General features: G+C 38.7%; 1 protein-coding gene across 16 annotated transcripts in view; it reads left to right on the top strand.

Moving 5' to 3' along the window:
* Window positions 1-12,500, top strand: part of LOC125045850 (zinc finger and BTB domain-containing protein 14-like) — a 119,198-nt gene that overhangs the window by 105,842 nt on the left and 856 nt on the right. For 14 of the 16 annotated variants that reach the window (XM_047643394.1, XM_047643388.1, XM_047643391.1 and 11 more), the window contains 5 exons: window positions 1,038-1,199; window positions 2,332-2,835; window positions 3,478-3,672; window positions 4,156-4,365; window positions 4,909-12,500. The exon at window positions 4,909-12,500 is cut by the window's right edge and continues 856 nt beyond it. In XM_047643394.1, the coding sequence (XP_047499350.1) occupies window positions 1,038-1,199; window positions 2,332-2,835; window positions 3,478-3,672; window positions 4,156-4,365; window positions 4,909-5,388 (1,551 nt within the window). In that variant the 3' untranslated portion in view covers window positions 5,389-12,500. The remainder of the gene's footprint in view (window positions 1-1,037; window positions 1,200-2,331; window positions 2,836-3,477; window positions 3,673-4,155; window positions 4,366-4,908) is intronic. The other 2 variants (XM_047643382.1, XM_047643383.1) reach the window with 2 other exon arrangements.

Raw genomic sequence — 12,500 nt, 5'->3', positions numbered from 1 at the left:
GTATATATCTTTTCAGATTTTTCACATTTTATTTTTTATTCCTCTTTCTATCAGTCTATTAGTTTATTTTCCTCTCTCTCTCTCTCTCTCTCTCTCTCTCTCTCTCTCTCTCTCTCTCTCTCTCTCTCTCTCTCTCTCTCTCTCTCTCTCTCTCAATCTCTCTCTCTCTCTCCCTCTCTCTCTCTCTCTCTCTCTCTCTCTCTCTCTCTCTCTCTCTCTCTCTCTCTCTCTCTCTCTCTCTCTCTCTCTCTCTCTCTCTCTCTCTCTCTCTCTCTTTCCACATGTACTTGTCTTAATTGTTAACAGTATCACACACTATATATATTCTACAAAATAGCTTAACGTTGAAGGTTCGGTGGTGAGTCACTGCCTGCCATGTTTGAGAGAACATCTGTTCCCATCTCGCGTTCATATGGCAGCTTTGAGGAATATTAAGGTCATATCGTTGTGTACAATTATATAATAAAATAAGGTTTTACATACACATCATCATGCTTCTGAATAACGAAAAAGGATGCATCTATCAAACGGAAATGTATATTAATATGCATGCTGAAATATGCCTGTGACATTTACCCTGCTTAATAATTAGAGGTACTTGTATACGGTTCCCTCATCTCGTGCATCACTTGTGCAATGTATGTTCCCTTTTACAGCTGTACCTACAGGTTGTGGTTTATATCATGTTACTCAGATGTTGGTTAATATCTTTCGCATAGAGTGCAGAACGAGATATGGAAATGCAACGATAGATTAAACGAATCAAATATTATTTTACGGTACATTAGGAAAGAAAATGTTTCCGGAAGTACATCTTTCCATTAGTAAAAAAACAATATTTATTGTTGTTGTTTCTGACAGTACACCAGCACAGAAAACTATTCTTGTAGTACACCAGTAATGAAAATGTCCCTTGCAACACGTCAGTAAATCGTTCATACCGTAGAATACTCCGCAGTACTTGGCATCAATTTAGGAACCATTTACCACTCTAAAAGAATGGCGTGTGCTAACCGATGTCTCTTTTCCCCCCACAGGGTTTGTTTGCACGCCACCCTGCCCATCAACACCCCATCATCTTCCTGAAAGATGTTAGCGGGGATGAGTGCGAGGCGTTGCTTACCTATATGTACCGCGGGGAGGTGTCCGTCAGCCATGATCAGATTCAACGCATCCTCCGCGTCGCAAACTCACTTCAGGTAAGGAAAAAAGGAAAGGAAAAGGGTAAATGTAAAGTAAAGGAAAAAAAAAAGAAAAAAGGAAAGTAAACGAGAAGTATTTTAATAAGCGTTTGAAACGTAAAAACAAGGTCGTGGAGTGATACGATTTAGATGGCGGATGTAAGTGAGGTGTTGTAGGTGCAAATAAATAGTTTAGATGAAAAGGATAATGAAAGTTATTATAGATGAATAAGGCCGAAACTATGTATATAGGAAGAATGATAAAAATAAAAAAAAAATATATATAATTTGTATAAAACGTGGTGTAAATGGATATTGAAAAGATTATGAATAAAAAGGTACGATTGTAGACTGCAAACCATAGACAACTATAGATTTTAAATAATGTATATATATACATATATATGTATGGTTTTTTTTTCTTGTTTTTTTCTTATTAGGGGAGGCACTATATGTTAGCAAGCACGCACGTGAAACATGTGCGATGTCTTTTTTCAAGTTGGTCATGAACCCTTGTATAGTTTTAATGAATTGCTATTCTAAAGAATCAGATTTCTCCATTAGAATATATGATATCACAGAAGGATATTTATTATTAATCAGATATAATGCCCATAATGGACAGCCGGGGAAAAGGATTTCCATAATCACTTTACCTGATGTAATGTAACGTCATTTGATGAAAAGGAAAAACATGAAGGGATTTTCATTAGTTATTGTATTGCTAGGGATTATAACGTCATTTGTCAGCATTAGATTTTTCCATCAGGAGTATTATTTTTCTTTCAATTATAATACCAGTTTTCGAGTCACCGAATCATGAAATTTGAAGCTAGAGAGAATGAAACGGACGAATTTTTTATATACTGTTATTTCCTACCACAAGAATGGACTCGGATAGCTTTCCTTTGCCAAGGAAGATGGGTGATTTTTTTTTTTTTTTATATATATATATATATACACATATGTATCTTTAACTATCACGAACAAAGATTGAAACGGCTGTTTCTTCCGAAGTCAAAAGGACATTTTTTATATCGCATGGAAAGAATTAAATGGATTCTCCTTTCAATTTAGAAGGGCGCGTAGCTTTTATAATTGTATTTTTCCAATTCACAAGAGCAAAGACTGAAGTGGCTCTTCCTTTCAGGTCCGGGGGCTTGCGGACTTGGAGCCAACAAATTCCCGGCCATCCTCTCCTGTAGGGGATCAGGGAGGTCAATGTGCCTCATCCTCCCCTTCCCCCAGCACTGGCCCCCCCACCAAATGTGCCACCCCAATTAGCGAACCCCATTCCCCCAACCCCCCACCCTTGGTGAACCCCAAACTGCCGCCCTTGGGAGGCACTTCGACCCACTCTCGGCTGCCCAGTCACCCCAGCGCCCCAGATCCTCCACCTCCTCGACACCCTTCAGTGGATGCCTCGGCGTTGGCAGCGGCAGTAGCAGTGGCCACGAGACCCCCAGGCCCCCAGCACCCTCACATGCCGCCGGAGTACCACCCATACCCCATGCTACCCCATCGGCCACCATACGATCTCTCATCAGCACCCAGCTCTTCGCTCTTGGCCGTCAGTGAGGCGGATGTGAACAGATCGGAAGAACACAATAAATGCCAAAGTGCTTTGCCAAGATCGCCCTACCAGTCACAGTTGGTAAGAATCACGTGTTGATATCTACTTTTCTTCCGTTTTATGTTGTTGACAAATAGCAATGTATTATGCTTTATAATATGCGTAACGTACTAATAACTTAACAGTGCAAGCGCAGAATTTTGTTCTCAATCAGAATCAGTAATTGATACCAAGAATTCATACATTTATCTAAAATTATCTTAAGTTAAACAAAAATGAATGGCATACTTAGTATGTATGCATGCATACATATATATGATTAAGGAATATCGGATCCAAATTTCCCATCTCTATTATCATATAAAAAATACTATTTTCAGTAACACCAGTTAAATTAATATTTGTCTTTGCTAAACCAGAAGACACTATAAATGCATTAGTGTAAGCAACATATTCAGTAATGATGATTTAATGTTAATGATAATAATGATAATGATAAGACTAATAACAATGTTAATAATAATGATAATGATAAGAATAATAACAATATTAATAATAATGATAATGATGATGATAATATTTATAGGAGTTTATGATAACATAATGATGATAATAATGATAAATAATAATTATAGGAGTTAATGATAACTGTAATAATGATGATAATGATAAATGTAAATAAAAGTACATCATGATAATAGAGCATGATGGTGTTTGGATCAGAAATATGAGAGCAATTTGCTGCTGCAGCGTGTGAAGCAAGACTTGGGAGGCAACAGTTGGGATGCTCCTGTAGCAGTTGGGGACGTGTCACCACTGTCGTTGAGTGATGCTCCTCGGCACCCATACCTCCCCCCTGCAATCTTCAACTTCCTGGGGCATGAAGGGCACCCGACTGCAAGTTCCCAACCATATGGGGTATGTATATAAGTCTTGCTAAAGGAGGAGATTAGGTAACATGGATTCAGGGAAGGGATTGTACGAGGAGGAATTCAGGATTCACAATCCCTTGCCTGAATCCCCCCACACAGTCCCTTTCCTAAATCCATCCTCACACTATTCCAGAGACGGGATTCGAGGAAGGGGTAGTGTGAGAAGTTCAGTGCATGCATTCATACTTTTTGAGAGGAATTTGACAAAGGTCTTTTAAAGGCCTTTTAGATTCACACAAATAAATTAGCCAGAAATAAATGAATTGCCTGCATGAGATCACATTTAATTTTGAAAGAGCATATATAGGAAAAGTTTATCATAATATGTAGTATCATTAATCATAGTTATAGTTTCATTGTTTTTTATGGAAATCTCACAAACACAATCTCAGTGTAAATGAAAATAAAAGGAAGAATATGCAGGCGTAACTTCGGCTAAAAGATTTTATCACAGGTATTATTTCTTTGGGCCCTACAGAGAATGTTCCCAATAAGTGACCCTTTACGAAGGCTGGAGAGACTGAATACACCAGGTAGTGAGACACGCATTCATAAGTGTCAGTATTGTTCACGCAAATTCAAAAGGAAGGACCATCTAAAGACTCACATCAGGATCCACACAGGAGAAAGACCTTACAAGTGTAAAATTTGTGGCAGGGGGTTTATCCAGAGCCAACAGGTTAGTGATTAGCTCGTGTTTACTTTTCTGAGATTCACGTTTTAAGATAATCTTGTTTTATCATGTAAGTGATTACAATAATCAGAGCTCCTTGTTTTTTTTCATTAGTAAGTATAAAGAAAGATTAAGATGTATTTTCATAAGCTTAAAGTGCTTTGGTTTCACATCACACAAAAAAGAAATGAAAATGACTTAGGAGTTAGTTAATATTATGACCCTGTTACTTTGACACTTTTGGTATAAACTCTTAGGCTGAATATGTAAAGTGCAATAAAATATTTAAATAATTTTACTTTATATGTTGAGAAATGCCTTGTAGAACAAAAGGTTCCATATGAAGTTGTAATGTAACAGCTATTAAGTATGTAACAAGATGCTTTATGTACAGTGAATATATAATTTAGAAGATGTTAATTACTTAAATCCTCAGCCTTGATAGAATAGCCCTTATAAAGTTTGAATAGATACTTCACAAAAGATTATAGAATAAGGATATAAAGTTCAGAGTACAGTGTTATCTGAAGCCTCTAATTTATCTTTCAGGTGAAAATCCACATGAAAGTACATGTCCGAGAGGATGTAGCAGGTGTTGGAGCATCGTCAGGGCTGGGGGCTGGTGGGGGCGGGGGTAGCAGCCTTCCTGCCCTTTACCCAGATTTGGTAGGACACTATAGTGACCAGCAGGGCTCAGGTGGCCCCCACAATGACCCCCACACAGACTTGGATCAGTCCACGGAAAATAATCCCCCGGAGCCCGATTCGGAAAATGAGTGCAGTTCGGAGATGGCTGAAGTGGACTATGAGATGCGGCTGCAGCAGCAGGAGGGAGCGAGTGGGGGTCCGGGGCGAACCCCCCCAACATCCAACCCCTCATCTGTGGGGCTGCGTGAGCACAAGACCCCGTCCCCACAGTCCCCCCCTGGGGCTGTGTCAAGGAGCCACCCAACTCCCCCAGATGACCAGAGCTGCAGTGCCATGTCTCTGAAGGAATCATATCATATAGGTAGCAATATAAAAAAATGATGGCTAATGTGCTGTGATGATAGAGGCTTTAATTAAGTAACTGTTGGTTATACTAATTGTTTTGTTGCCAATATGCATTTCCACACCATCAGAAAAAATTCCGGCTTCAATGTTAATTCCTTAAAAAGCATATCGATGGCAGGAATGATACAATAGCAACGGCTCAACTGGACAGACAGCTTACCATTACAACCCCATGTTCAATACCATTTTACTGCAATAATACCATAGTTGGAGTGTTTGCCTAACAGACTTCATATATCCCCAAGCTATTGTTATGTCAATAATCAAGTGAAAAGTACCAGTGTGTGATAAAACATGCACGAAGGTCTGTCATCTGTTTGTAGGAGGATTTTTTTTCTACCTAAACTAGGTACTCAAACCTGGACTCGTGCGTGCAATATGTAATTACACTGGAATGCTGGGAGGTATGGAGACTTTTGAGGGTAAACTCAGCCCATGGGTTTTACTCCATTTTTAAAAATTCTTTATTCCTGTATTTTCAGTCCTCATTTCAGTTTTTTTTTCCTTATTTTTTGTTTTAGATATTTTTGTTATTATTATTATTATTTTCATTTTTTATTTTTTTGGCAAATGGAATGCTCCCAATTTCTTTTACGCCATAATTTATGTGTTGGACATGCTCATAGAGTCATCAAGTGCTTCTCACAGATAGTTTTTATATTGAGAAGACCAAACTCCCCAAGTTTAGATAACATACTGTAAGATTATTTGTTTAATCCAGATGTTTCCAAATTAGAACTATCATATAGTTTTTCTTTAGTCAATAGTCAAGAATTATGTATTTATGTTATGCTTTCACAGGGTGTGTTGTGTTGCTCACTGGCACATACAGTTAATAAACTGTGCCACAATCAACAAGTATTAAGACCAAAGACAGTACAAGTTGATGGCTCATATTTTTTTCTGCTCATAAAGGAAAACAAACATGGGACCATATTAAGTGTGCTACTCTGGGCCTTAATGACAAGTAGATTTTGTGGTCTGCAGAAAGACTAAATTCCGCACAGCTCCCAATCATGCTTTCTTTTTTCTATCACAGCTTCAGCCTTGGATTCACAGTCCAGTAAACTAGGGATTATCATTAGCAGTTGTTATTATGGTTACAACCTTTCCACACTCATTACCTGTTATTATACGAAGGGAGTTTGGTTCATCAGTGAGATCTCATATTAGGGAGTAGAACAGACACGAACCCAGTGCCACCTTTTTGTTGGTTCTTATAAGTGATGTTATAGTACTAGCTATTTTAATTTTAATAATTATTTGCCAAGTTAGGAGGATAGAAAAAAACTTCACCAAAGAAGTTGTATTTTAATGTTTGGACTTTCTTAAGGTAAGGCAGGTTCATCAGTTTTTCTTTTCATTCCCTTTTCTGCTACAAAGCCAAGTTAGGGGTGAGGCTTATTTTGTACACTTTTTCTTTTGTAAGTGAGTGATGCTTTGATGGAGGGGCTTGTTTGTTGCTTGTTTTTTTTTTTTTTCTTTACTTTTCTTTTTTTTATATATGAGGGAAAGGGTGGGTATGATCTTATGGATTATAGAGTTAACTTTTGTATATGGGATGTCACGTTTATAAATACTGTTAAGCAAAACAATATCTTGAAGAATACAGACCAAATTACATATCATTACAATATATATGTGAATACATGCTACATATCATACTTCATATCCAAATTGAAATGCAAGACATATCATAAAATCTTGTATCTTTTTTATAATTATCAGTAGTTGCCATATCTTTGTTGACAAATGATGCCTATGATATGTATATGATACTTCAAACTGGCCTTTGTCAATAGTGACCCATTTAATTAGACTAAGAAATTTCCTCTTTTATTCCATGATAGGGAGATAGTTCAAATGTTTTGTCACAAACCTGTGTTTGTATCAGTGTGATACAGTATACAGTAGGACATGTTCACCAAACTTATTATAAAGACATACCTGCTAATGTTGACATAAATTAATCTAGAGAAAGCCCCATGAGAGTACCTTAAATTGTGATGTGTATTTTCTATTATTTTCATTTTTATATGTGACGGCAAAATCTGCTATGGTGAGCATTTGAACTGGTTTGATAAGGCTTTATTTCCTCTTCACAACAATATGGAAACAAGTCTTAATGAAGCAACACTTAATGCTCAATGTCTTCTGTTGCGTAGTGATATATTGGCATTATATAAATCTGTGAGTGAATTCAGAATGTATTGAGCCTCACCCCTTGAGCTGTGCCTGCCAACCATCCCCATGAACAAGAGGGCTACAGTCGCGTTACGTACCCATTGGTCGCATTCCTTCCCATGGCTGTGGATCTTATGTATGGTATTGCTGTAGTTATTCCTCACTTGCTCTTTCTCTCTCTTTCCAATCTCTTTGCAGTGATTGACCGTAAATAAAATTGACATAGACCCAGATGGTAATGTAGCCTCTGGTAACATGGCATCGTTGGCAGGCAAACTCTTGTTAATGTTGATATTGGTCCGGGCTGTGATTTAGTGTATGCAAGCGCAGGAGACGGTTAGCTAGGTAAAATGATGCAACAAAGATTGTCTGGTGGGCAGAACGCTCAGAGGAGACAGAACTGCTTCACTCACCATGTATACGATTGGAACCCCCATGGCAGGGACCACAGGGCTTCCTCCTCGGGGCTTCAGTAAAAATGACAGTGTTATCGTCAGGTATATTATGTATGCTCAGTACACTCCATCTCTGCAGTTTACCTTAGGAAAGTACAATAACTGACAAAGTGTTTTAAATATTAAAGATATATAGTACCGTAGCAAATACAGAGATCAATAGCTTAAAAAGTAAGACTTGAGACATCCATTTTAACAGTATACAAATCAGGTGGTCTTTATCAATGTCATTATTATTCAAGTTCAGTGGAAGCCCTGTGCATACTTGAGGCTGACGGCACAAGCTATGTAAAGTTTCACCTTTCTAACATTTGTGGTTTTTACATAATGTTGATATTTGCATTGCTTAAAGTGTGAGCACATGTTTGTGTTGAATAATGTCCTGTGCAGGTGTGAGGGCCGCCTGTGTTGTGGGTGCAGCGGCCAGTTTGACTCTGCCCTGGGGGTCTCAATGCCCGCCTTCTGGCTACAGGGTCAGGGGTAGTTTTACCTGTATAAATATCAAGACATTGTTAGCTTATATGCTGTTAATGTTGACCTTGATGTAAGACCTATGTTATTTGTACCATTATCTGTGTAAATGATTGTTATGACAAGTAGGTGGCTGTACTAAGATGTGATATGCCATTGGCATAAGGGCAAACTTTGCTCACAACTGTAGCTTCCAGCTGCACAATAAGTATGAATTAGACTGCAAGATTAGATAATGCACAAAGCAGTGTTAAGATTGAAGTTTGTTAGCCAAAGGCAAGGCATGCATGCCTTCATTTAGAAAGCTTTTAACTACTTGTTACTGGCTTATGACTGTCAGAGTTAGTCCAGAAAAAATGAGACTTCATAGACCTAAATTAATGGTTGGGAAATAATCCTAATCATATCTCTGGCTTAAAGCAAGATGTGTGACCTGCAGATGAAAAGTTTCATACTTACTATGATCTCTTCATGTGCTTTGTCAGCATTCTCTGGCACTGCTTTGACAGTGTCTGATTTTACCAATCCAACTCTGCTCACAACTTTAAATTCTTCCACAATGATGTCTCATAATAACTGACTGAATAAGTTTTTGTAATGGAAATGAACAACGAAGAATGAGCTTATCGTGTAGCTGGCAGCTGTGCTCTTAGCTGTGGCGCTGAGACAGCTACAATGTGTTCAGTTCTGCTTTCAAAGAGTTGGTATCCTAACCAGGCAGCACTGCCGGTTATTTCACGGCTGCCCACATAAGACGTTGCCCTGGTTGATGTAGTACCCACACACTACATCCTTATATGGAGTAGAGCAGATTTTCCCAATAGGAATATTTTATATATGTAGATTTTCATGCACGAGCACATTCTCTGTACCACTGAGCTTCCTTTTAGGTTAAGGTAACCTTAGTCATGTTACTTTTCTAAAGGACTGTTTTTTATGTTTTTTTCCCAAATCAGTTATCATTAGAAGAATGATAAAGGATGAAGAAATATAAATTGCCAACTGATTCTCAGAATTAGTTCATACATTAACAAAATATCAGCAATTTAAATATGGTATGGGGTTATTTACCTAACTGTAGATATCATAAATATAAGTAAGTAATTTGAAAAGCTTTATAGCCATGTGGTAAATTCCTACCAGAGCAGTCATGTGTGGGCAGCCAGGGCTCATTTTAATAGTGTTTCCACAACATATCAGATATGATCCCTCCTTTTAAACTGCCATCATTTGTAGTTGTTACTCTATGATCCGTTTTCCTTGTAGATGATAGACAGGTAGGACACGGGCGGGCCGCTTGTCTCCACGTTGCTCGGCTAAGCTGGTGGTTTGGGAGATCAGGATCATAGTGCATTCCTTACCTTGTAATTTTCGTTGAACTATGTCAGGCACTGTGAGTATAAAGGAAATAGTGCAGTAACGATTCTTTGTATTTGAAGATTTGTGAAAGATCGCCTCAGGATCTTGTCCCAAGACATCTCGTTGAAAGAGAAAACCAAAGTTAGGGCCATTCTTTGTTGATCAGAGTTTAGAAATCCCAAGTTGCCAGCTAGAATACCAAGTTTGGTAATGTGACTGTGGTATACTGCGGCCCGGGCCAGAAAGGCGGCTCTTTGCTGCTGTATTCGCTGGTAGCTCCGTTTGTATCAGTGCGACTAACTGGAGGCGATGGATTTGGCCTGTGATTATTACTGAACAATTCACTTATTAGTATTTGTTCTAGTCATTGTCAAATTGGATTACTATTTATATGATGGATTTCATTCCAAAAAGAGAAATTTGTAATTGGGGATATTTTGTACTGTATGTGGTGTAACCATGTAAATTGACAAATCTTCCTCTTGAACATATACTGGTGGCAAGGGGTCCCCTGGTTGCACTGGCTTCTTCTAGAGTGATTCTCCCCTGGTAAACAAACACTGCTGTCCACACTCTCCTTCTGATCAGTGGGCGAAATATTGCCACTTACCTTTATGTTACCTGTAGTGAAAGACTTCTGGTCATGTGATATTTTGATGGTTCATGGTTTGATGAGTGCTGTGATTGGATTAATAATATAGTGAATTTGAACTTCTGCCCTAAGTTAATTCCCGGACAAGGGCTCAGTGAAGGACATATGTTGTTGATAGATGGGATTATGGTAGTAAAAATGTGTATATAATTTTCAGAGATTTGTTAATATTATTTAGAAATTGGTATTGTTTTGTTTTTACTTCTTAAGTGTTGACGTCAACATTTGAATATAATATATATTTATACTAGAGTAAATTTACTTTTTTTTTTCTTTTTTTCTTTTTTTTGTTATTTTTAGTCCATCAATTTCAAGCTCAATCTTGATTCAGTTTTTTCTAAATATTAGAAGTTAATGTCTTGTTTGTCTTCAAGTAGTATTTTTTCTATTAATTGTGCTACAATTATATCACTAAGCAAGACATGAGTGGTCTCCCACCACTGTGGTGATGAAAGTGTGCAAGAAATTTCTTTGTTTTATGCTGTGATGTTGCCTCTTCATTTGTGATTTGATAAGCATATCAGCTCAGAGTTGGATGCTTTGTTGAAACACTTGAGTTGTTGGGAAACTATTTTCTTACGGAGTTATGTCTGAGGCAATATTGTACAGGGTAGAATGCAGGGGACCCCAGTGTGCTTGAACTGCCTGTGATAGGATATTAAAGGTGAAGGGCATCCCCTCTGTGGTAGGGTGAGCTGCTTGTAGGTATCACGACGGCAGTCTCTAAAATGCGCAACCCTATGGTCGCCACCCGCTGCAGACAAAATCAAAACTTTCATGGTCACGGGGATGTCCCAGGAGAGTGTTTATGACCTGGCTACTAGAGTTACAGCCAGTGGCAAATGGAGAAATAAGTTTATTCTCTTGTAATGTGTTTTAACGAAGATCTAGGTTTTAGTCAGTTGATTGATTAAAAATATGGACCTTTTGAATGTCCCTTTTTCACCAAAGGCCCTTCATTATTCCTGCAGTGTTTGTACCTGGAAAGTATCAAGTATTGTGCGTGTGTGTTCCTTTTGTTACCTGTTTGGAGGCCAGTTAGACTGGCTTTGGTACCTGCATGATTTAAGAGTGTTGGGAGGTGTGCCCTTCACAAGATTACAGACTGTAAGACATTGGCTGTTGATGCTGCATTGTGACAAGCAATGATGGTAACCACGATACAGAAATCATAGGCACATATCATATTGTATACAGTAGATCTTTTCAAATTGTTATTCATAACCTTTCATTACCAGGGACTCACACAAGTACAGAGACTCTGGCTCATATTCTGTGGTAATTTGACCCCAGCCAACTAGCTGTCCGTGCGAGGTTGTCTAAACAGCATTTGTGGACATTCTGACCCTCAACTGGATGGTGTCTTCCTTTCCAGATATGTATATTACTGTTATTATTATTAATCATATGATATTAGAGCTTGTGATTCTATGTGATTAGGGATTAATTTACTTTACAAATATTGTGATAAATGTTTAACAATGGAACTCTTGTGATATTACCAAATTTTAAAATTAGATATGGAATAAGTCGTTTACTCTTAAAAATAAAGTTCCATCATCAGAGCTGAGGGTCATGTCCACAGAACATTTCTGATTTATGGCCCTGCTGAATGAGAACCTCGTGCGTCCTGACAAGGTCTCGCTCGTGCCCTAACTGTATCTTGTGCCAAAGAGACCCGGGGCCCATGGCTCAACAGCTGCCGATAGCTGTCAGTGATGCACTCGGCCGGAGGGCACCTCGTTACCCTCACTCCCAAAGTATACTTAACTATGGAGAAATAGAACCGTCCTTTTGGCAATAACTACTACCCCACTGAAGGATGTGCTCTCAAGGTGGCTAGCCCGGGCAGGGGAGGAGGGAGGGGTGTGGTGATGCCCTCAGCCAGAGCGGGGGGACGGGCAGCCACCACCGTGACGGTGGCAGTAGCGCAAGGGGTGCTGGATCTCTGTGCAGATGCTAGTCAC

The sequence above is a fragment of the Penaeus chinensis genome, chromosome 38 (assembly GCF_019202785.1).
Source record: "Penaeus chinensis breed Huanghai No. 1 chromosome 38, ASM1920278v2, whole genome shotgun sequence".
Taxonomy (NCBI): domain Eukaryota; kingdom Metazoa; phylum Arthropoda; class Malacostraca; order Decapoda; family Penaeidae; genus Penaeus; species Penaeus chinensis.
The sequence above is the reverse complement of the archived record's forward strand: the minus strand, read 5'-3'. Positions and strand labels throughout refer to the sequence as shown.